Source organism: Antedon mediterranea, chromosome 10 (genome assembly GCF_964355755.1).
Source record: "Antedon mediterranea chromosome 10, ecAntMedi1.1, whole genome shotgun sequence".
Classification (NCBI taxonomy): Eukaryota; Metazoa; Echinodermata; class Crinoidea; order Comatulida; family Antedonidae; genus Antedon; species Antedon mediterranea.
In genome coordinates, this window is record NC_092679.1 from 2,784,354 (window position 1) to 2,807,278 (window position 22,925).

At 33.4% G+C, this 22,925-nt stretch overlaps 6 protein-coding genes across 7 annotated transcripts; 3 read left to right on the forward strand and 3 right to left on the reverse strand.

Annotated features, from left to right (window-relative positions):
• Positions 1-908: 908 nt before the first annotated feature.
• On the forward strand, positions 909-3,159 carry LOC140060907 (uncharacterized). Its single transcript, XM_072107276.1, has 3 exons — positions 909-1,064; positions 1,378-2,380; positions 3,042-3,159. The coding sequence occupies exons 1-3, from the start codon at positions 1,022-1,024 to the stop codon at positions 3,157-3,159; spliced, it is 1,164 nt and encodes a 387-aa protein (XP_071963377.1). The 5' UTR covers positions 909-1,021.
• Positions 3,160-3,838: 679 nt separating this feature from the next.
• Positions 3,839-8,646, forward strand: LOC140059864 (uncharacterized). The gene is made up of 6 exons (XM_072105818.1): positions 3,839-3,904; positions 4,642-4,705; positions 5,271-5,363; positions 5,821-6,012; positions 6,639-6,707; positions 6,870-8,646. The coding sequence occupies exons 1-6, from the start codon at positions 3,846-3,848 to the stop codon at positions 6,888-6,890; spliced, it is 498 nt and encodes a 165-aa protein (XP_071961919.1). The 5' UTR covers positions 3,839-3,845; the 3' UTR covers positions 6,891-8,646.
• LOC140059862 (aarF domain-containing protein kinase 1-like) lies at positions 8,178-21,332 on the forward strand. Of its 2 annotated transcripts, none has more exons than XM_072105816.1 (10): positions 8,178-8,201; positions 17,001-17,186; positions 17,630-17,713; positions 17,953-18,153; positions 18,228-18,386; positions 18,614-18,772; positions 18,879-18,995; positions 19,963-20,112; positions 20,431-20,628; positions 20,777-21,332. In XM_072105816.1, exons 2-10 carry the CDS (start codon positions 17,004-17,006, stop codon positions 21,158-21,160), a joined length of 1,635 nt encoding a protein of 544 aa, XP_071961917.1. In that variant the 5' UTR covers positions 8,178-8,201; positions 17,001-17,003; the 3' UTR covers positions 21,161-21,332. The 2 variants fall into 2 exon arrangements, with proteins under 2 accessions (XP_071961917.1, XP_071961915.1); XM_072105814.1 differs by lacking the exon at positions 8,178-8,201 and adding an exon at positions 16,234-16,324 and having other exon boundaries at positions 20,777-21,331.
• Positions 8,590-10,499, reverse strand: LOC140059863 (serine hydrolase RBBP9-like). Its single transcript, XM_072105817.1, has 5 exons — positions 10,270-10,499; positions 9,735-9,777; positions 9,413-9,518; positions 8,974-9,059; positions 8,590-8,833 (listed from the first exon to the last, which is right to left on the reverse strand). The coding sequence occupies exons 1-5, from the start codon at positions 10,357-10,359 to the stop codon at positions 8,616-8,618; spliced, it is 543 nt and encodes a 180-aa protein (XP_071961918.1). The 5' UTR covers positions 10,360-10,499; the 3' UTR covers positions 8,590-8,615.
• On the reverse strand, positions 10,696-16,010 carry LOC140059793 (SNW domain-containing protein 1-like). The gene is made up of 14 exons (XM_072105710.1): positions 15,918-16,010; positions 15,513-15,579; positions 15,316-15,393; positions 15,030-15,191; positions 14,795-14,890; positions 14,273-14,379; positions 13,979-14,083; positions 13,774-13,843; positions 13,593-13,658; positions 12,977-13,232; positions 12,541-12,640; positions 12,247-12,367; positions 11,346-11,509; positions 10,696-11,255 (listed from the first exon to the last, which is right to left on the reverse strand). Exons 1-14 carry the CDS (start codon positions 15,932-15,934, stop codon positions 11,051-11,053), a joined length of 1,614 nt encoding a protein of 537 aa, XP_071961811.1. The 5' UTR covers positions 15,935-16,010; the 3' UTR covers positions 10,696-11,050.
• Positions 21,333-21,417: 85 nt separating the features above from the next.
• LOC140059865 (multifunctional methyltransferase subunit TRM112-like protein) lies at positions 21,418-22,809 on the reverse strand. Its single transcript, XM_072105819.1, has 4 exons — positions 22,668-22,809; positions 22,334-22,435; positions 21,952-22,044; positions 21,418-21,856 (listed from the first exon to the last, which is right to left on the reverse strand). Exons 1-4 carry the CDS (start codon positions 22,764-22,766, stop codon positions 21,755-21,757), a joined length of 396 nt encoding a protein of 131 aa, XP_071961920.1. The 5' UTR covers positions 22,767-22,809; the 3' UTR covers positions 21,418-21,754.
• Positions 22,810-22,925: the final 116 nt, after the last annotated feature.

Below are 22,925 nucleotides of genomic sequence, written 5' to 3' on the forward strand. Positions count from 1 at the left end.
TGGATTATAACTGTCTTGTCATTGGCCAACTCGCTTGCGTTGGTCTCTGGTGGGAACCAAGCTTTATGGCTCTGACGTACGTCTTTGCAGAGCGACCTCTATTAGTGAGAACTAAGCTTAACTTCTATGGGAAATAATAATTATTTTTACAACAGAGCGTCGCGGTTCACGCCACACAGATCCATTGTGAATAATTCTATAATTTGTTGATTACAATACTTCCCTTTCATTTTGTGTCCGCCTTTTGTCGCCATTCTCACAATAGAATGATTAAACGAGAATCTATTTTTATTTATTACAGTTTTAAGTCACCTCTTTCATTTCATATTTTTATTGCACAATCATTCACAAAAAGAACTTCACTATAATATAGCTTGGTTCCCACTAGGACGTAACGCAACGTAAAGTGATTTGACCAATCACAAGCTATGGATATTCAAACAGTCACGTGTGATTGGTCAACTCATTTGCGTTGCATCTACGTCCTTGCGTTACGTCCTAGTGGGAACCAAGCTTTAGATAGTAAGTAATGTCTGTGGGACAAAATTTCCGGGGGGCAACCTGCCTAGAAGAATATTTATAACACCATGACAACAAAATAGACGTGCTATAACGATTGTTTGATTCTGATTTTATTATAGTGACTTTATATTATCATTTTATTGTTGACGTTTGAAAATTATATAATGTTTAAATATTGTTTACACATTTCGAAAACTTGTTGGTAGGCTTGAGGCCCCCCGGACATTTACCCCCAAAATGTATAAACAATATGTTTGAATGATATAGTCTCTCTTTTAACAATATTACATTCATTGTTAAGGTCAAACGTGGATTTAATAAAAAGATAACACAAAGTTAAACTATTGAAATCAGACAATTGTATAAACAGAGTATTCATCCTATACTTTGTTGTCATGGTATTATAATAAATAAACCGTTTGTAAAACTTAGCCCAAATATCTAAATACATCTAACTTTTAACTGCGTGACAGAGATCATTCGTTACGGAGGTTCAATCATGTTATTTTTACCATTTATGCTGCTTATTGAACTGCTGATAAGTAAGTTAAATGTTATTTATAGGGTATACCCTCCAATTAAAGACCACTATTAGGACAAAAGGTGAAATAACCCTTATCATTAGTCTAATCTAAATCTAAATTGAATAACAAAAATCAAATGAGGAAATCATAGGCCTATGTGACGTCACTTTTAATATACGCATTGCCTCGTTCTTCGGATAGGAGGTAATTCCGTTGGTCCCGTGTACTCAATAGTTCACGTTAAAGAACTTGGTACAATATTCGAAAAGAATTTTTTGATTTTGCTTACAATAATGAATTAGTATTATTATCATTAATTACTATCATTAAGAACCTACCGAAACATCAACATGTATATGTCCAACAAGTGAACCGTGGACAACCAAACTTTCGACCACCGAACCTTCAACCACCGAACCATGGACAACCCAACCTTGGACCACCGAACCTTCCACCACCGAACCCTCGACAACCGAACCCTCGACCACTGACCCACCAACCACCGAACATTCGACCACCGAACCTTCGACAACCGAACCCTCGACCACTGAACCTTCGACTACCGGACCATCGACCACTGAACTTTCGACTACCGATCTATCAACCACCAAAAAATGTGTATGTCCAACAACAAGTGAAACACTAACTACCGATCCACTAACTACCGATTCACTAACTACCGATCCATGGACTACCGGTACACGGACTACCGACCTATCGACAAGCAATCCGTCGACTACCGATCCGCGTATTACCGAATCATCGACAGCTGATACATCTACTACCGGTCCGACAGCTGCCGATACCACATCTGCTACCGAATCATCGACACCTGATACATCTAATACCGGTCCGACAGCTGCCGCTACCTCATCTGCTACCGAATCATCGACACCTGATACATATACTACCGGTCCGACAGCTACCACCATCACATCTGCTACCGAATCATCGACACCTGATACATATACTACCGAACCGTCGACTACCGATACGCCGACTACTGAACCGTCCACAACTGAACCGCCAACTACTGAAGCATCAACAACATGTTTTTGTCTAATAACAAGTGAACTTCCAACTACTGAACCATCGACTACCGATCAATCGACTATTGACCAATCGACTATCGACCAATCGACTATCGACCAATCGACTATCGACCAATCGACTACCGATCAATCGACTACAACGCAACCAACCGGGTTTACGACGACACCATCATTAACACCTTGCGAATGTGGTTCAACAACAGAAACTGTAGTTTGTATGTTTAACGGTCAAGTTTACAATGCAGGTGATGAAAGGTTTCAAGAAGAAGAATGCAATACGTGGTAAGTTTAGACAGTTATACAATATTAACAGTGCGAATTTATAATGTTTTTGAACATTTCTTTAACGTACGGTAAGCGAACATAAACTTAAAGATGTAGTGGCCCCAAAAACATGAAAAATAAAGGTTAATTTTAAAAAATACTTTGAATAAGCCATTTTGTGCATTTAAGCAGTTTTAATAAAGTAATATATATATATTTTAAATTTTTTGTTAAATATATATCTTAATGTTTTATAAGTGAAATCACAATTGTTTTTCCAGCTTTTTTTATGGAAGTGAATAACTTCATAATTACTGCAAAATGGCCTATTCAAAATCTGATTTTATAAATCTTTATTTTTTATCTATATATATTCATTCATTCATCTAATTATTTAAAAAAAGTAAATTAATGTAAATGTGGTTTCTTTTTAACATCAAAATAATCTTAGCCTATATATACTGTTTAAAAGATATGTATTTTTTAGCAATGTACCTTATAAATAAGAGAAATATATAAATGTGCATATATATATATTATTATTATATTTATAACAGAGAACTATAATAAAAGTGGGACGAACCCACAAGACAACAACAAAAATTCATTATTTTGGGGGACAATACATCTTTAAAGCAATGATATTAGTGATAATAATGATATTTTCTTATCTACGTAGTACCTGTTCAAGTGGAAACTGGATTTGTACTGATGTAAACCCAGACTGTACTGGTAAGATTAAACACAAACCACATTCTCATTTAAAAATATATATAGAGAATAATTGTCTTATTTAGTTATAGGCCTATTTTGAAAGTAAACTAACACAAATTAAATGATGCAAAACTTTCATTAACATTTGTCACATTACATATAATTTCATAAAAATTTATTTTATTTTATTTTCCATATATTGACACCTTCCCAACGTTCAGATAAGTGAGTATTAACTATTTATTGAATTAGAATATTAGTAATAATTCTTACATGTAGCATTTATTTTTGTAGCCTGTTTATTTTTGTAGCATGTTTATTTTTGTAGCATGTTTATTTTTGTAGCATGTTTATTTTTGTAGCATGTATACTGAACGGGTTTATTTTGTAGTATTTTTATTTTTGTAGCATGTTTATTTTTGTAGCATGTTTATTTTTGTAGCATGTTTATTTTTGTAGCATGTTTATTTTTGTAGCATGTTTATTTTTGTAGAATGTTTATTTTTGTAGCATGTTTATTTTATAGTATGTTTATTTTATAGTATTTTATTTTTATTTTTTATTTTATTGTTTTATCTTTATACTATGTTTATTTATAGTATATTTAATGGCCAACAATAAAATGTTCTGTATAGCATACCCCAATATGAAATGATTACTTTTTTGCGACAAATGATTTGCATTGTATAACATCATTGTACTAAATAATACATTTTTGTAGCATATTTAATCTTTTATATGTAACTTTCACTACAGTACCGTTATCCAAATGGGCCTTATCTTAAACTATAACTTCAGCGATATTGAGAACGCTACCGTGTTCATAGTGTAAGTGTACACAAATTATTATATTTTACCGGTGTTTTTAGATGTGTTGCTCATACCTAAGCAACAACAAATAAGTGAATTGTATGATACAATAACTTATATTTACTGATACAACGAAAGCCAACAATAGATTACTGTAGGTAAATAATTGATTTCATTCATTCATCAATGAAAACGATTTCCATTGTCATTTGAATATAAACTATACATAGAAACTATGTTTTCTCTGAGATATACAAAAACAATTAATTCAAAGTGTCACATCACTCTCGTGCGGTTTGCTGATTCATTAGTGCTCGATTGGCAGTTGGATAGAAGCTGTTACGAAACCTATTTGTATAGGCTACTTGAGGTGGTGGGCCGGTAACGTCTACCGCTACATAACACATCAAACACATTATCTCATGAATCTTCAATTTACAGTGAGATACCTTTTTCTCAAGATATTAAAGTTTTAAGCTCTGTCTACACTATCTACTAGGCCCTACTATCAAAGTAGACTTGATAAAAAAAATGTGCCCAAATAGCATGGTGGTGATATGCACAAATATGGTACTGATATGGCATCATATTTGGGCACATCACCATTGTTTTGTCACAAGTTGGATAGTGTAGACAGAGTTTTAGTTATTATTTCCATGGTAAATTTCACTATAATTCCAAAGGCAGCTGAAAAATACAATACATTTTGTTTTGAAGAATTTATTTTGAATAACTTTAATTAATTTGTTTTAAAGATATATTGTTGATCAGTTAGCTGAAGAGTTTGAAATTGAAAAAAACAATATTATTGACGTACAGGTAAGAAAGACATTAAATTGGTCCAACAGTTTTAAGGAAATGCGTGAGAACGCGAGGAGACTTAAGAAAGAGAAAAGCGTTAAGGTCAATTTACACAGACGAGCGGTAACGGTAAGCGGAAACTCGCGTAGCTTGTCGTCCCACGTAGATTCTGTATCTATCTTAGAGCGGAAACCGTCCGTATGCTCCGTGTTGTATGTAATGGTCATAAAGCTTGGTTCCCACTAGAACGCAACGCAAGGACGTAGACGCAACGCAAGCAAGTTGACCAATGACAAACGACACATTGAATAATTCATCGCTTGTGATTGGTCAACTCACTTAATTTGCGTTACGTCGTTGTGTTGCGTCTCTAGTGTGAACCACGCACAAAGAATAACATAGATTCTATATCATATATTGTTACCGTTACCACTCGTCTGTGGAAATTGGCCTTTACGCGCGGGTCGAACGCTTGCAAATAACTAAAGCACATTTTCCTGTCAACAGATATCATCCTTGATAATAGTTTCTATTAAGGTTTAATTTCCTTTATGCTCAATGGATGTTTTTTTTTTCTTTGTAGATACGCGAAGGTAGTGTTATTGTTGAATTCAAGCTTATTGGTGATGATGAGGACATAAATGTTGAAGATGTAGCTGCTATGATGGTTAATAGGGTAAACCATAAAACTAATATGATATATCTATAATAAAAGCAAACGAGTAACTTATTTATTATGATATGAGATACTTATACAGTAGAAAATGGTGGTAAAAATCATGGGAATCTGTCGAAAACTTCAATTGAATCAACTGTAAGGAAACATAATTCTCACACGTCACTCAATATAACATTCGTCAGCTTTATGTAAATAATTCCATTTTTTAAACACCGACGTAATACATACATACTCATTATGCTTTGTTTTAGCATACCTAATTAAAAAGTGCACTCATTTTAATTGAGAGCCGTACTCGAATAAGCACTGTTGGTGTACTTAGCGATGAAATTGGTACATTTTTTTATGAAGTGTTCCACTTTGTAGGAGGCTCAAACAGTATCATATCGTATCAGTTTATTACAATAAGATATAAATGATATTTTGAATCTGTTTATATCTTTTATTCGTATAGTTGCCAACTTTTGTATTCATGTTTAACAACCAAAGTATACCTGTCATTAGTGTTGACGATCCAGTGATCATTTACAGACCTGAAACTATGACAACAGATTCACCAAAGTCACTCAGCACAGGGGCTATAGTAGGAATTGTAGTGGGTACAATCGTTGTAATTGCACTAATAGTAGTCATAGCTGTTCTTATCGTAAGTAACGTATTATTTTTTCTCTGAATAATGTAGCGTATTTGTTAACCCACCAACCAAATCATAAATACGCTGAAATAACTGCAAAACTTGTGGCCTAATTATAAGGACAGTCTATACTCCCTTATTGAAGCTTGGACTAAGCGAGCCGAAATTAATTAAGCTCATCACGCCATGGGCATCATCTGAACTGTCGCTTGTGATTGGCCAAACGCACGTGCGTTGTGCTTAACGTTATTCTTTTTAATGTTGCGTTCCCGTGGAAACCAAGCTTAAGAAAAGCAACCGATTCTCTGTACTGTATCTATTAACGATGTATCATAGGAATATTCTGTAATAAAACATCACATGTGTATCTAGTAGTAACCTAACCCTTAACATAACCTTACATAATACAGGCATCAGTGTGTATGAATTAAATCCTGTACAGTATTACCAAATATTCCTGATACTTCGGAAATAGATAGTATGTAGAGATACATACAGCAATGGGAACAACACAGATATGTGAATCTATTAGACAAAATATACATAAAACAATCACAATCAATTTTATTTAGGATTTGTTAAATTATAAAAGTAAACGAAAATTGGTATTATACTATATATTAATGCACTCTTTTTAGATACATAGTATTAGTAAGAAGAAGAAAAACAAAGTATCAGGTGAACAAGATACAGAAGCCCTACAATTAGTAAGTAGGCCTACTGGTTTTTATAAATTGTATCTTATTCAATAACAGTTATAAGGAACTCTGATTTTATAAGTTAAAATGCTGAAATCACGGTTTGAGTGGATCGGAGCCTTGTTATCGTAGTATCAACCATAACATTGTTTATCTCTATGTTTTTTTCAGGCTGATACCGAAACAATATAGCAAAAATGGTAAAATGTGTTGGTATCTATTCTAAATGATTAACAAAACCATCGGGAAATTAATGAAAACGATGCCCACGACAAAAGAGGCGATGATGTGACAATGATATTCATAAAACTCCCCACTTTCTATGACGGTGTCGGCAAACCGAAAATGGTGCCGGCAAACCGAAAATGGTGCCGGCAAACCGAAAATGGTGCCGAAAAACCGAAAATGGTGCCGGCAAACCGAAAATGGTGCCGAAAAACCGAAACGGTCACAAAGCACGACGAGACGACAATATATCAATAAAGACAACTTGACGCAAATAAATACGGCTGTAACAATTTTACCCTCAATTATATTTCAGAGTGGATGGTGTAAGACTGGATGGTGTAAAAAGGTGGAGGGTGTACTGTATATAAATCACAGATATTAATGTATTTTCTGGATGTTTAAAACAATTTATTGTACAGAGACGAAATTATTACCGTATAAAGACCTATTGTTCTTATATAATATAAAGCTTGGTTCCACTGGGGACGCAACGAAAGGACGTAAGCGCAGCGTAACTTGGTAATTTGACCAATCACAAGCGATGGTTTTTCCAAACTGTCACCTTTCATTGGTCAATTCGCTTACGTTGCACTTACGTCCGTGCGTTGCATCCCTAGTGGGTAGCAAGCTTGAAACTATTTTTGTACTCTTTGTATTATTTTAATATTGCGCAAGTCAAAATAGTTCTAGAAACGCTTAAGTGAAAAACTGACGCATATTAATCAAACCAGTTTTTTTTTTCATGGATAGTAGACTTTGACCTCTGAGATTCAAGAAAAATACGAAAGTATTTGCTTATGTTATTTAAGTTAAAACTTTAAAACGTTTGATAAATTTTACGCCAGAGTCACTGATCTATTGATTTAATGTAATTTGTGTAATTTGTTTAACCTAAACTATCGCTTATTCTTCCAATACAGACGAATGTATAGATCTGTGTTGTTTTAATTAAATGCCGCTACTGTAGTTACTAACCGTTTTCATGGTGTCCCAATGCTTTTCAACATGTTTTTCAAAACACTTCTATTCTAATATGTCTTACACGATCATCCATACGTTCCATTGATTATAAACCATCATTTTTTTTATTCTATTGACTAAAACTTGGTTCCCACGAAGCGCACTTTTTATATTTCTAAACAATAACTGTATTTAATCATAAATCCCAAAAGACCGCATTAAGACGTCTCCCACTATTGACCAATCAGATTACAGGAATTTGTTTAGCATATAGTCTGCCGATTTTGACATCCACAAGCAGAACGCAGCAAAAAAGTGAGTAATGAACCGTTTTGAAAAACCTTATAATTGAAATACTATAAACATAATCATGATACACTTCTTATATTAAAACTGTACAGAATAATAAGCATAGGTAGATAGAGTTACTAACTAGAATATAAAACAAGAATTGTAAAGTCTAGGCCTACGGGTAGGCATGTGGTTTCCCTTGTTCTTAGCGCGCTGGTACTTAGCCTCACACGGTCTTACTCAGTCCTTGTTTGGCTTCATTATAGGCCTAGGCTAACAAGTAACATTCCATTCAAAACCAAAGCAAATTTTAATTGCAGACTTTCACGAAGTAATAAAGTGTGATGATAGTGTTGATTAGTAAACTTATAATAATAAACAAACCTGATTAAAAGTGAATTTTATTGCAATTTATTCTTAACAGGCATAAACACAATTTTATTTCAAGTGTATTTTGACAAAAGTTATGAGTTCTGGAAAGGTGCTTGTCATAAAATGTCCTTTTTCTTTGTAGTGATGTAATTTAGAATTCAGCTGTTTAGCAACTTCCATTTGCTCGCTCCACGGTAGAAAAGGGTCGTCCTCTGACCCAAACTGTTCTATGAATGTTGAGTTGTTCTTTATCTTATCCCATTCCCATGGTCTATCATAGTATCCTGTAGGAAAAATTATACAAGAGTCACTCATGACCTTTGACCCAGTGTGGGTGTTCTTTCACGTTTAAATTCTTTATAAGATGGTTAATTCAGAAACAGGTTGTTTTTTTAAACATGTAAATGTATCAAGTATATATTACCACTTGCTCTTTCATTTTCAATGCCAAGATCTGTAACGCAAGCTGATACCAAAACAATTCCTAAAACATTGTGCGTCTCTGCATATCTGGAATAAATAAAGGCGTAAAATTTTATATTTTTGCAACATTTTACAAAATGCAACACAGATAATAATGTTTAGTTTAGATCTACTATGATGTATTTTACTTCTCAGTTTATGATTGTAATCCAACCTTTTCAGCTCTTGCTGCTGGTTGGAATTTGATGTTTTTATACCTTAATAAATAAATAAAAAATAAATAAATAAAATCCAAAGATGTTTATATTAATCACTTTATATATTCTTCATGTGTGTCGAAATAATAAACCTTTAAAAATGGAAGGACAGTATAGATAGGCCTATAGAATTGTTAAATATGAAAACCACACAAACGCTTCAGCAATTTGGGTTTAGCATACCTCATGGCCGCTTGTGAACCTGAGCTATGACCAATGATAATAGTAAATTCATCACACTTTAGGACGTCTTGCATAAAAGGTATCCACTCGCTTTCTCTGGCAACATCTGTGGAAAAAGTGTCTCTTTAATTTTACTTTGAAATAAGATTCAGTAAAATGTAGTGTTTGATGGTAATAATATTCCCCCTTTTCATTCATCATTCATTTATTTGGTCAAAAGCAAAATAATTTTCGACAATATGTATACAAGATACATCGCCAGGTCTCTATCAAAATTCAACATTCTTATCGGTCAACTTCAATGTTATATAGGATTAGTTACCTGGATCAGGCATAGGCCGCAGTAGGCATTCCACGTTCTCTATCTAAAATTAAGCAACAAAAATGATCATTTTCTGTATGTAATTTTCTATCGGCACTGCCGACTGTGACTGCAGAACAAAGGCACATGGACATGGTCGACCTTGTTCATAGAAAAAAAAGGCATACCAAATATTAATAATCAGCATGGACAATTACAGACATATCGTTATGCTATATATAATATTATAATTTATATAAAAAAGGCCTAGAAAGTTTTTATTATATCTAAAAATGTTCACTACATTACAAATCTGTATAGATATTATATGATTTTGTTTCGCCCTCTGATCACTTTCACAAATTAATTAAGCCAGACAGTGATTGATTTAGTGTGGCTCTCAGTAGCTGGGTACTCCCTCTAGCCTAGGCTCTTGCCTTGGTTTTTTACACCACCATGGTCCATTAGAGATCTATCAATCTAGTAATAGTATAGGCTTAATATAGCCTAGGCCTAGCTTTATTTTGTTGGATAAGCATTATTATTTTATACATGCCTTATTAAATTGAGCATTTGCCCATGCATACCAGTTACATCTTTCAATATCTCCACAGCCATTACCTGGTATTATTGCAATTTTGACCATGATTTATTGGCTGCTAAACTGGTGGCATATGTTGTGAAACTGAGTTTTATTTTTGTTTTGATTGTCCATGAGTCATTCATTCATTCCTTGAGCAACCAATCAAATCACAGCTAGGATGGATATCTCCAGGAGGGGCACAAACATACACAGAGTTTTTACAATTCTATATAATTATGATTGTACAATTATTGTATTGTTTTCAGGTTTCCTTTCTCTGAACGACTGGTTGTAATCTATTATCACAATCAATTAATAATATAAGACAAAAGCATATTAAACAGCCTCCTGGTGTCCTGCGCATTATTTTTCTTCAAACATAAAAACTCAACAAATTCATCAGAATCGATACATTTTATTGTCATATAACACATGGTATGCTAAAAGATGTTGCTATTAATTATATAGCCGATAACCTATGCATACACATTAGTTAAACCTATTCTAAATACATTATAAATTCAAGTTAATGTCACCATAATGTCATGTGGGTAGTTGTACAGTTAAATAAAACAAACATACAGAGTCCCGTACAGAGTGCAAAGCAATGTTGCAGTACAACCTGCTCAATTAGATTTGGAAAATGGATGGGTCTGGGGGACGGGGGATGAATAGATGATATTGCTAGACAACTAACTACAGTAGATCTATTAATCAATCAATTTTGGAATATTCAGTGCCGTATCAAAATAACCTAGAAATCCTTTTTGCGTTTATTTCTACTGTCATAGTCGTCCCTCGAACGCGAGCCCTCCAATCGTCTCTTATCTGCCGTCTTGGCAGCGTTTAAGAACTTATCCAAACCGAACGGATCTTCCTCCTCGTTCTTTTCAAATTCTACTGGTCCGTCTCGTCTCTGAGAATGATCAGTTCCTTCAAAGCCCCTATCTGGTACAAATCTGAAGAAATAAATTTGTAATAATTAATATATTACCAATTTTAATTTTATAATACTTGCATTTTCACTATATTTAAAACATTTTTCGTACCTCTTTTCTTTAATGATTCTTTCCAAGTCATCACCATATATATCCTTATCGACATTCTTGCTTGGCCTATAGAGGGAGTTGGCAACATTATGTTCCTTCCGCCATGCTTCTGTGTACACATTGTACGACTCATCTTCACCTCCTGCAAACCCACTATCCATACCCTTCATTAAAGAGATAAATAAAATAAATCGTTTTCAGGCAGGTTTATGGTTTGTTTATGACCTACTGTCAAACACTATCAAACTAATTTGACAAAAAAAAGTGTAATGTGTCCAAATATGGTAGTGATATGTTCATATCTATATATGGGCACATAAAACTTTCTTGTTGTCACATAAAGTTTGATAGTGTAGACAGAGCTTTACAAGAAATATTCTGTCCATTTGCTTTTCTTTCATTAGCTATCTTATTTTGAAAGAAGCTTCTGCTGTGCTGACTAAATCTATTCACTGATAATTTGCATATTGCACAGGTGTGAAAATATTTCCTTTGTCTAAAGATCTATTGTTTTGCTCAGTTGCTGTTCAAGTGAACACAGCATGCTATGTGGCTTTCATCATTCTACCTTCTCTTATTGGATTTTTATTACCTTGAATATTCATACACCTTGCATTACAGGAAAAACAGTACAGATAAGTAGGACACTTAATTCATCTATGTATGTAAGCTTATCTGATTTGTATGACACTTGGCCACTATTTTACCTGACAAACTGCTTAGTCAGTGTTTTTACATCTACTACTAACTGTACTGTAAGCATACAGTAGACCAAAGCATGGGTTATTATTTTGTGCAACAAGCTCTACAATCTATGTGTAATTTTAAATGTTTTACATAGTATTGACTACTGTTAGTTGAATAAGATAAAATAGCACAGTAATTTAAACGAACAATATACCTTATCTTGATTGAAAAGTCGTTGATCAAATTGCAGATCATCCGAACGACCTCCGACATTTGGCATACCCAGTGCAATCTTTTCACTGATATCCCTTTCACGCTCTCGCTGGAGTTTGTTCCTGATGACAAGAAATATATGTTATAAACATATAAAATTTATAAGTGTATGGCTGTATTCACCAATCACACTTAGTGAGGTATTTTCTTGTATTCACTTAGATAGGAGATTTTTCTTAGCCACAGGTTACTTGGGTTAATTGTAAGTCAACTGCTAATGATGAGCTTTCTTTACCTTTTATCAGGAGCTGCTCTAGCTAGGTTTCGGTCACGTTGCCGCTGACGGTGTCTATCATCACGTAACCGATCTCTTTCCATTGCATCATCATCACGATCTAAAAATATAATTAGTTACAACTTACATAAGTTTGTCAGGCATGATTGGTTATAGTGTTATATTGCCTCTTATTAATTTCATAGGAAAGTGTCTCCTTAATAGGGGTGTCCCCTGAATATATAGGGGTTGATTTTAGTGTTAATATATTTAGGCCCTGGTTTGTTTTACAAGCGTCTCCTTAATAGGGGAGTCACAAAGGAGGAGTCCTATGTCATTAACCAATAGTTTTTATTTTGTATCATAGTGTCCATTGCATTAGGGAATAGTATTGCAATATTTATCAGTAACTCATAAACTAATTTATCAAGCGTAGAGAATGAAGAATCTTGTGTACCTCCTGCATGTGACCGGATTCCTGCCCGTTCTTCTCGCGCCTTTTGCGCCACCGCTAGCAATTTATCCTCATGTTTACTCCGTTCTTTCTGAGCAATTGTCTTTTCGACCTTTGCTCGGATTTCAACAGCTTCACGCGCCTTCCTATCGGCAATATAAAGCGCCTCTGCTAACTTCGCAAAGTTCTCATTAATCTGTGGGTTCTGCATTCCTCGTCCGTCTGATGTCAAACGCTTATCTAGCGGGATTGTGTAACCCTGTAAAATTAAATAGAAAATGACAAAAGAAATGATATATGAGAGAGGATTTTATAAACTTGTTTAATTTTATAGATTCTAATGTTTATAATTTTGTTAGTACTTGTTCTACAGTACACAGTATAATTCCTATTGGGGAAAGCCTTTTGACAAACAATAACTCCTGAATTGGTTGTACTGAAGCACATTCAATTCATGAGAAAGTATCCTTTTAATAGTAGGGTTGTCTAGGAGGAGGTCTACTCTAAAGCTCTGTCTACACTATCAAAAAAAGTGTCCATTGTATCATGGGCACATCACAAACATAAAGTTTGATAGTGTAGACAGAGCTTAATTAATAAAATATAATTTTGAACAAACCTTTTGATTTTTCCAGTTGGATATACATGGTGGAATCTTCCATTCTTGTTGCTCCTTGACTGTCACCTATTAGAATATTTTACATGTTTAGCATTATTTTAGTAAACATTAATTTACAATACATTCTTTTATTAAGTATACTGTACAATTAGTTATATATTTAGATAAACTAAATTTTTACTTTTCTTGTCGGAGAGTGCATCACTGGAGCTGGTGGTGACGGAGGCCCTCGTGGTATCTTTTTATTAGTTCTAAAAAACAATTTAGAAAACATGATAAATTGAGATATTTCCAAAGGTTTAAATATATATATATATATATATATATATATATATATATATATATAGCTACTATGATCCAATGAAATATATTGTATTTTGACCTACTTAAACTTTGGCGGTTCCATTGGGTCCTTCTGTGCCTCTACCATTCTGATGACACGTTGTTTTGCTCCAGAATTAAAAGATACTCCTTGTTGAGATGGTGTGTACCTGAATAAAAAAACACAGAATTGATTAAATTTATTAATTTATACTAAACCTTACAGCGAGAGTAACCATTGTAGATGGTCTCAAAATGTTCAAGGCCTAGCTTACAAGGTAGTAGATTGTCTCAAAGGGTTTAAGGCCTAGCTTACAAGGTTTATCTTTTCAATTGAATTAAACTACATTATTTTTTACCGAATATACTGGGCTGGAGCTTGCTTCTCAGCTGCTCTTACAGGCATAGCTGCTGATATTTTACTTTGAACAAGTTTCTCTAGAGCTTGCCGTGTCTTCTCGGTTGTCTATATAAATTTAAAGAACCAACAATATGTAATTAACATATATTTATTGATTAATAATAGTATTTGACTAAAGCTCTGTCTACACTATCAAACGTTATGTGACAACAAAATGTGATGTGCCCATATATGGACATGATGGTGTCATATCACTACCATATTTGGTCATATCACTACCATATTTGGACATATTACTATCATATTTGGGTTCGAGGTTATCTGTACCATACTAATTGCATACTTGGGCAAGATGCTTTACTCTCATTGCCTAATCTGGTAGGCGCTGCACTGCTGGCTGCCGTGGGTCCGTGGAGGGCCTAATCCGAATTTCCTCACTGAGGACAAATATTAATACAAAATACAAAAATACAAATATTTGGGTACATCTCCAGCCATGATAACATTAATACTTTCTTACTTCTTGTATTTGTTCTTCATCTGGAATTTGTAAATCGGGATCATCCTCTGCTGGCACACCTTTGACAATTGTGTCTTGAAACTTAGAAAACACAATCTAACAAAACCAATACAACAGTGTTAATACATTATCTATTAAGTGCATTCTTTTGTTTTTATTTTCCAAGTTTAAACCCATTATTTATTAATTAAATGCTGAATTTTGATTAAAAAAATGTATGTATGTTAACTGTTACCTTATCTTTGCCATGTCCTTGTCTTGCTATAGCATCATACCGGACTTTGCCTTCAGCATCTACTGTTTTAGCCAAGGCATTGCCTGCGGACTTCTTTCGCCCCATATTAAGCGGGTACTGAGCAACAGGTATTTCGGGAAAAGCACCACCATCAGCAAAGTCCTACATACATGAAAAGAAAAAGTGGAATAGAAGAATTATTTATTCATTTCTGTACTGTTTTTTTTTATATAGAGGAACATAATTTTTTCAAAAGTCAGATTACTACAACACTTTCAATACTTGCCATTGCTGATCGGGGAATCCATCCTTTACGATGTCCATACGGAGGGGCAGCATTCTTCGAAACAGATACTACATTCAACTGAAAAAAACCAAAAACAAACATACTGTAACATCATCATGTTGATGGTGATATTATTATTAGAAATGTACAGTTTTGTTTTATTATATATTAGGTTATATTAAATTTTAAAAACAAACCTTCCTCGAAATCCTTTCTTCGTCGACAAAGTCATCATGAGTCCGCTGAATGGGTGGCGGAAGGATACTGAAAAAAAGAAAAACTTATTTTTAGAAACAAAAACTCATTTTTCTGAGTAAAAACATACATTATAACTTGTAATTAGGCCTAGGCTATACAAAGTACAAGTAATAAATATAATTTTATATCATAAAACACTACCGGTCTCCACCGGGCGTTGGTCATCAGTGCGACCCCCGCTGGATACTCAAAAAGGCGGCAGTCAGGACAGGAGGACCCTGTCCCTGCCTGGTGGCTAGGCCTAGCTTTTAAAGTAATATCTGGGAGGATAGATATACAAATCAAGTAATCACACATGGACTACTACTATAAATATGCGATCATATGGTTAAAATATTACTTACTCCGCGAGAGATACCATAATATACTGTTTTTAACGTATTTCTTCGAACACAATTATCTAACTTCGCGTTTTCGATCAACTTCACACTTTGTGCTTCCGTGAGTGACCTGAATTGACCTATAACTAAAAGTGTAAAAATCGTAAATTACAATGATAATATTAGGAACAAGGTAACAATAACTTCATAATTAAATAATATATAGGCTAATACTTTATATTTATTTATTATTTAAGTATTTTTTATAAGTAATTATTTGTTAAATGTAAATTTGTATTTTAGATAATGTGGCTAAAAGTTTGAGCAGACAGTCTGAGAACAGGGATTTGAGATTAGAATGGAGCTCAATGGTTTTGTTTTGTTGTGTCAAAACTCATAAAATATTAGACAAAATAATTGAAAAGGCCTAGGTAGTTCACATAGAACGATTTACTAATTATATTTGACTTAGATAGCACATCTAATGAGATGGTTATGTAATGTTAGAATAGGAATACCCAACCCAGGTCTAGGCCTAGCTGGCTAGTTTTATTAGTCATGAAGGTACCTCCAAGAATTAGTTTAGTCTTTAAAAGCTGTTGTTCTAGCTAGGCCTAGACTCAATCTACCCAAGGTTAAAGCAGAGGAATATCCTTGGTCAAAGATTTACAATCTAGGCTACTTAGTAATAGTCTATTACTAAAGTATTGGCCTAGCTATGGTATAATCTTAGGGGATATTAATTATTTTAAATGTCGAATCATTTGATTCATGTTTTAGCCTCTGAATAATCTGAATTTGGAAAATATTTTAAAATATTTTATTTTCTTTACATGAATGAATTATTTATGAATTATTTTATAATTAATTACTGTATAAATGTGTCATTTTTTTCTATTGGTTTATAATATCAAATAAGATAATGAAATATAATTAATACTAGTAATAGTATATAAAGGTTTTAACATTTTAAAATTTCCTCATCTTTATCGTTTCAAATTAATTAATTAAATTTCAGTATATCACCGGGCGGTTTAGAATTAATGTTCTTTGCCTGATTTGTTTATATATTTAATTAGAAAATTTATTATTTTCTTTTAATACCAGACCATGACTTCTAAGACGGCAATGATTATAAGGGATCTGAGAAATTCAAAAAGTTTATTCCGATGGTTTGTTGGTGGTTCAATTGTCTCGATTGCTGTCATTGGTTATCAGGAACGAAAAAAACCCGGAAAACTAGAGGTTTATTCCATATTTGGTGCTGTTAGATTTGGCAGAGCTTTTGCAACTGTAAGTGACATTGTTAAATTTCATATTTCACTCCTTATTTGGCTAAATTTTTTATTCAATGTACCTAGGTAACTAATAAATTAAACAAACTTCTTTTAATTCTGGAGCAAAACAATGTGTCATTAGAATGGTCGATAAACTAATTTATTTCAAAATCATAATATCTAACTTTTATGTCTTAGTTACATATTTTACTTTCCATAATTATTATTACCATGGAGGTATACCTCCACGTTATTACTATACTATATTACATTTTTCATTGAATATTTTTAATAGAGGACCCTAAATTATCCGATTCTACTGGATAAATACATTTAAAAATTTAACGTTTACTCCAAAGCTAGTTGACTGAATTGCAGACTAAAAACTGAACTAAAAGAGTTGTTAAACTTTAGCATTCAATGGTATAGTAACTGTATATAACATTGGTTTATTTTCAGGCAACATCAATTGTAGTTGATTACAAATTGTCATTGTTTGGCAAAGAATCTAGTACACCTGATTATCAGTTTGTAAAGAATGAGGTAAGAACAGTATCTCAATTTAGATATTATTAGGTTGGTTTTGTGGAAGTTGCTAATTTTTTTTTTTTGTTGTATGATTTTTTATATGGATTTACTATCTGAAATAAAGAAATAAATGTGTTATTATTATATTTTCTACAGTGTACCAATAGCCACTTTTATAAATATCTGTTGCAATTTATTTGTTATTTATTAACACTGTACAAGCCATCTCAAAAAATAATTTCTTTTATTTTCAGGTCCACCTTCGATCGGCTAAAAAGCTTTACAAACTATGTTGTAAGAATGGCGGAGTCTTCATCAAAGTCGGACAGCACCTGGGGGCGCTAGATTATCTGCTTCCAAAGCAATATGTCAACACGCTAAAAGTTCTTCATGATGATGCTCCGCAGTCTCCATTTCAGGACATCATAAAGTTGGTGAAAGAAGACTTGAAAAATGTGAGTGATTCTAACTTTCTTTCAAAATATGTTTGAAATTCAAATTATTAATAGTTAAATTTCATTTTTTTTAGGCTGAAAAAATATTCAAAGATTTTTCACCAGAGCCCATTGGCGCAGCTTCGTTAGCACAGGTTCATAAAGCAACTTTGATGGATGGTACGCAAGTAGCGGTCAAAGTTCAACATCCAAAGGTCAAGAAATACTCTGAAGTTGACATGAAAACTATAAGTGTAAGATCATAGGTTATTTCTTCTCCTGTTAATGACACGATGTGACCCTTAGGGGAGAAGAATGTTGTTGAGAAGGTGTAATATCTAAGTCCACAGCGCTCTGATCTTCATGAAATAGCGCTATATAAATGTCACATTACTGTACATTACTGTAATTGTATACTAAATATATTATGATATATTTAGTTATTTTATTAACATTACTGTGTTATTTTTTCATTTCCCAGTTTCTTCTGAACACAGTTGCATGGTTTTTTCCGGAGTTTGAATTTTTATGGTTAAGTGACGAGATGAACAAAAACCTCCCATTGGAGTTGGACTTTGTGAAAGAGGGAAAGAATGCGGAAAAAGTTGACAAACTTTTAGGACATTTTGATTTCCTTAAAGTATGTAAAATAATTAACATTTTAAATTCACTGACATTGTGTTGTAGTGTCTACTACTGGGTACAGGTATTTGTGTAAAGGTCATTGACATGTTGTTAACTTCCAGGTTCCCAAGATACATTGGGATTTGACGACTGAAAGAGTACTAACAATGGAGTATTGTGACGGAGGAAGAGTAAATGATTTGACATTCTTGAAACAGAATGCTATAGATATAAACCAGGTATGATAATAATGCAATAGGATTCTATTAGAAAAAGAGGTTATTGGGACCTGCTACTCTACTAATAGCCATGGAACTATTAATTTCAAAATTTAAACTTTTCGCCAATTTATGTGGTGTAGAGACTTGCTAATTGGAATTTATGTCTTACTTATTCTATTCATATTCATACACACTTATTGAAAACTAAAAATCTGTTTTCTATTTTTATTATGTGTATGTTTGCCCATGTACAATGTAATGTTATTTGAAAACTCAGCCCGAAAGCCCTTTTTTAGCTTATTAGAGTATCCACACATAACAAGGTTTTTTCTTATGATTGTAAATCATAAAATGAATGAATTGTTAATGGCTGACCTCAACAAACAATGTCACCTTTTGTCAAACCTCTCATCGTTAAACTTTAGCATTCAATGGTATATTGAAGTAACAGGTATTATATAACACCTATATAAATTCCTGTCATTTGATTGGACGAATGTGGGTCACATGGCGTGCAATAGTACGCACTATTCAACGATCGTTAAATAGTACTTTTTGAAACATTTTTGTGTACGAAAAAAAAACGTCTAGATGTTATATAAAACAAATAATGAATGTTTTGTATTCGTGTAATGGTACAAATAATGGCACTTGGTGAATGATGAAAGGTTATATCAACTCGGCTTTGCCTCGTTGATATAACCTTTATTCATTCACCTCGTGCCATTATTTGTACCATTGCACTCATAAACATTCATTATTTGTATATTATAGTAACTGTATATAACATTGGTTTATTTTCAGGCAACATCAATTGTAGTCGATTACAAATTGTCATGTTTGGTAAAGAATCTAGTACACAAACTAGTGAAACAATAAAATGAATGAATTGTTAATGGCTGACCTCAACAAACAATGTCACCTTTTGTCAAACCTCTCATCCAATTGTGAAAGTATGAACTAAGCACATATATAATTGTCTTAGGTTACAAGAGATCTTGGCAAGCTGTACAGTGAGATGATTTTTGTTCATGGATTTGTTCATTGTGATCCTCACCCTGGCAATGTGTTGGTGAAAAAGAACAATACTACTGGACGTCAAGAGATAGTGTTGCTAGATCATGGACTTTATCAGGTATAATAATAGTAACCCAATCCAATCAACACCCTGTTTACACTTCTTTCTCCATGCACACATTTTATTAGCCAGAATAGCGATAGGGTATGTGGTTGATTGTGTGTTTTGTCAAACTAGTTTGATAGTGTAGACATAGCTTTAGTTAGCAAGACTACTCAAAAAGTTATTCCCCGATTTTCATAAGATTTTAAAGAATGCTTTCATAGCTGTAAATTTTGCGCTCTCTGAGTGCCCTTCCAGTTACACATTAAATTAAGCAAGTTATTCTCATGAACACAAGCACTTTTGTATATCTCCAATCGATTTATTTTCTAGATTTTAACAAACGAATTTCGACTAAATTATGCCAACCTATGGCAATCACTGATAGCGGCAGACATAGAAGGCATCAAAACGTACAGCCAGCGTCTAGGAGCTGGTGAACTTTACCCCCTATTTGCGTGTATGATTACAGCGAGGTCATGGGCTGTTGTGACCCATGGAATCGATCAAGTGGAAAGGTCAAATGTAGAGGTAACCATTGATTTAATATCAGTGTTTAAGATTTATAATATACTGTATAGTTATACAGTATTTACAATAACAATCATTGAAATAAAGAAAGTTATTATAAAATGAATAAAATAGACAAAAAATAAACTGTTTTTTTTTTAAATTTCAGGATAATCTGATTAAAGCTAGCATTGTTGACTATTTCCCACAAATTTCACATTTATTAAATCAAGTACCGCGACAAATGCTACTACTTCTCAAAACAAACGATCTCTTACGCGGTATAGAATACACGCTACAAGTCCGTAAAGATGCCAGCTCTTTTATAAACATGTCTCGCTGTTGTGTACGTGCTGTCGCAATTGATCAACTCAATCATTGTAATGGATGGCGATGTTATGTACGAATATTCATGAATGCAAATTTTAGTCTGTTTAAAATACGGGTGTATGAATTGGCAACGAGAGTCCTATCACTTCCTGTCTTTCAATATATACAGAATAAGTTTTGGAAGAAAGAACAACTTGTAATAACTGCAAGTGATATATTATAATGACGGTGAAATGCTTCCAATTTGTTTGTAGGCGTTTCATTGCTATGTTCAAGGTACTCTACACAGATGAATATATACCCAGAAGAGGGTATGCAGTTATAGTAGATATATTAATGTCACTTTATTAAAGGATGCTAGGCTAGTTCTTCAAACAATTTGTGAAAGATGTATGAGAATTTCGAAAGTATTTATATAATTATTAAATTAAATATAATGTTTAAAATTTTTTTAAATAATTCCATTTTAATAAAGATTAATATCATTATCTGTCTCAATGTGTTTCTTTTATTCAAATATTAGATAAATATGTGTTTTACAGCTGAAACCATTTGTACATAAAATATAGTTTTAAGTTTTAGTCCCATTGGGCTTATAACTGAGGGCCTTAATAGCAGACAGCACTCTAATATAATATGTATTCATAGCACATATTGTTCCTGTTGATACCACAGTATAAGGCTCTGCCTACACTATCAAACTAGATTGAAAAAATGTGATGTGCCCAAATATGGTAGTAATATGACCTTATGTTTATATATGGGAACATCACATAAAGTTTGACAGTGTAAGTGTGAGCTTAACATCTACAGATCTTCATGATCCATCTTCATTTAATAACATGTTTGGAATGCCGTTGCTTACTGGGAACTTCCGTCCACTTTCTGGGCAGACAAGGTTTCCCTCCACTAGTTCAATCTGCAAAGAAAAAAAAATGTTTAGATTAAGCAATGCTTTATTATAACCCATAGGCTATTGAGTTAGAATTGGTTTTATAAAAATTAAGTTTTTACCTCTAATAATACTCTATGAACTTCTTTCAAAAACTCTTCATTACTTTCAAACTCGGCAATCGGTTCTGGAGGGAGTGAGCCAACCAACTCCAACTGCAAAAACAATCATGCAAATATTTAGTACAAATACAGTAAAGAACAATAAACACCTGTGTCACAGTGCATTTCGGCCGCCAGTCATTTCGGCCGCCGGTTATGGAACGCCTAAAAACATGAAACGCCAAAAAGGACAAATTATATATTTTTCAGTTCGGCCGCCAGAATCATCAATATTGTTAATGTATGGCTTAGAGTGTTATCATTAACACAAATTTAATCAGTAAGATTTGTGAGCATTTGTAGTTATATGTTTTGATGTTCAGGTGGTTTTCTGATGACTTACTGTCTTGGCAGCTTCGTAGAGGGCTCTCCATTCCAGTTTTGGAATCATTCGCGAAACAAAATCTGGATTAAAATCAACTTCAACTGTTTTTACTTCTTGAGCCTTTTAGAAAAATGTAATAATAATTAATACAATTATAAATATCTGTCAATTAAGATTGATCTTTTTTTTAGCCTAGGCCTACTCAGAAGAGACAATCCTTATATTCGACAGCAGTTGGAAGTGCACACAACCGGCAGTACAGCTGGCTGATGTATACACAAGTTTAGATCCTCTCTCTCTGCTGGGCCTAGAAAGATATTTGATTTTTAGCTACAAATATACAAATAATTACCTCAATTTTTAATGGATAGCCATTACTAACACCCTTTACGTGAGATGTGAGCATATTATGAGTTAAAAGTTTCATTTTTCTAATAATACTTAGCCTCATTAAATTGAACGTCAAAACTTCTTGTGTGTCGTGAATAAAAACACATGGCCGCTCAAAACAAAATTAAAAATGTCTTTTAAATGGTACGGTACGCTAGCAGTGCCTTCTATTTCTATCACGATTTACCATACCCTAACAAAAAGGCAAAAAGGCACCCAT

Bases quoted from the DNA above. Each gene is read 5' to 3' on its own strand.
- LOC140060907 (XM_072107276.1), top strand. From the start codon at position 1,022: ATGTTATTTTTACCATTTATGCTGCTTATTGAACTGCTGATAA. The intron at 1,065-1,377 runs GTAAGTTAAATG...ACTATCATTAAG, and splicing joins GCTTATTGAACTGCTGATAA to AACCTACCGAAACATCAACA. The intron at 2,381-3,041 runs GTAAGTTTAGAC...TTATCTACGTAG, and splicing joins GAAGAAGAATGCAATACGTG to TACCTGTTCAAGTGGAAACT.
- LOC140059864 (XM_072105818.1), top strand. From the start codon at position 3,846: ATGGGCCTTATCTTAAACTATAACTTCAGCGATATTGAGAACGCTACC. The intron at 3,905-4,641 runs GTAAGTGTACAC...TTTGTTTTAAAG, and splicing joins AACGCTACCGTGTTCATAGT to ATATATTGTTGATCAGTTAG. The intron at 4,706-5,270 runs GTAAGAAAGACA...TTTTCTTTGTAG, and splicing joins ACAATATTATTGACGTACAG to ATACGCGAAGGTAGTGTTAT.
- LOC140059863 (XM_072105817.1), bottom strand. From the start codon at position 10,359: ATGGTCAAAATTGCAATAATACCAGGTAATGGCTGTGGAGATATTGAA. The intron at 9,778-10,269 runs GCATGTATAAAA...GCTTAATTTTAG, and splicing joins CAAATGCTCAATTTAATAAG to ATAGAGAACGTGGAATGCCT. The intron at 9,519-9,734 runs GTAACTAATCCT...CTTTTTCCACAG, and splicing joins GCGGCCTATGCCTGATCCAG to ATGTTGCCAGAGAAAGCGAG.
- LOC140059793 (XM_072105710.1), bottom strand. The intron at 13,844-13,978 runs GTAGGTCAAAAT...ATTGTTTTTTAG, and splicing joins ATGGAACCGCCAAAGTTTAA to AACTAATAAAAAGATACCAC. The intron at 11,256-11,345 runs GTACGAAAAATG...TTATTTCTTCAG, and splicing joins AGAATCATTAAAGAAAAGAG to ATTTGTACCAGATAGGGGCT.
- LOC140059862 (XM_072105816.1), top strand. From the start codon at position 17,004: ATGACTTCTAAGACGGCAATGATTATAAGGGATCTGAGAAATTCAAAA. The intron at 18,387-18,613 runs GTAAGATCATAG...TTCATTTCCCAG, and splicing joins TTGACATGAAAACTATAAGT to TTTCTTCTGAACACAGTTGC. The intron at 18,996-19,962 runs GTATGATAATAA...TAATTGTCTTAG, and splicing joins ATGCTATAGATATAAACCAG to GTTACAAGAGATCTTGGCAA.
- LOC140059865 (XM_072105819.1), bottom strand. From the start codon at position 22,766: ATGAGGCTAAGTATTATTAGAAAAATGAAACTTTTAACTCATAATATG. The intron at 22,436-22,667 runs GTAATTATTTGT...TTTTTCTAAAAG, and splicing joins GCTATCCATTAAAAATTGAG to GCTCAAGAAGTAAAAACAGT. The intron at 22,045-22,333 runs GTAAGTCATCAG...TTGTTTTTGCAG, and splicing joins TCTACGAAGCTGCCAAGACA to TTGGAGTTGGTTGGCTCACT.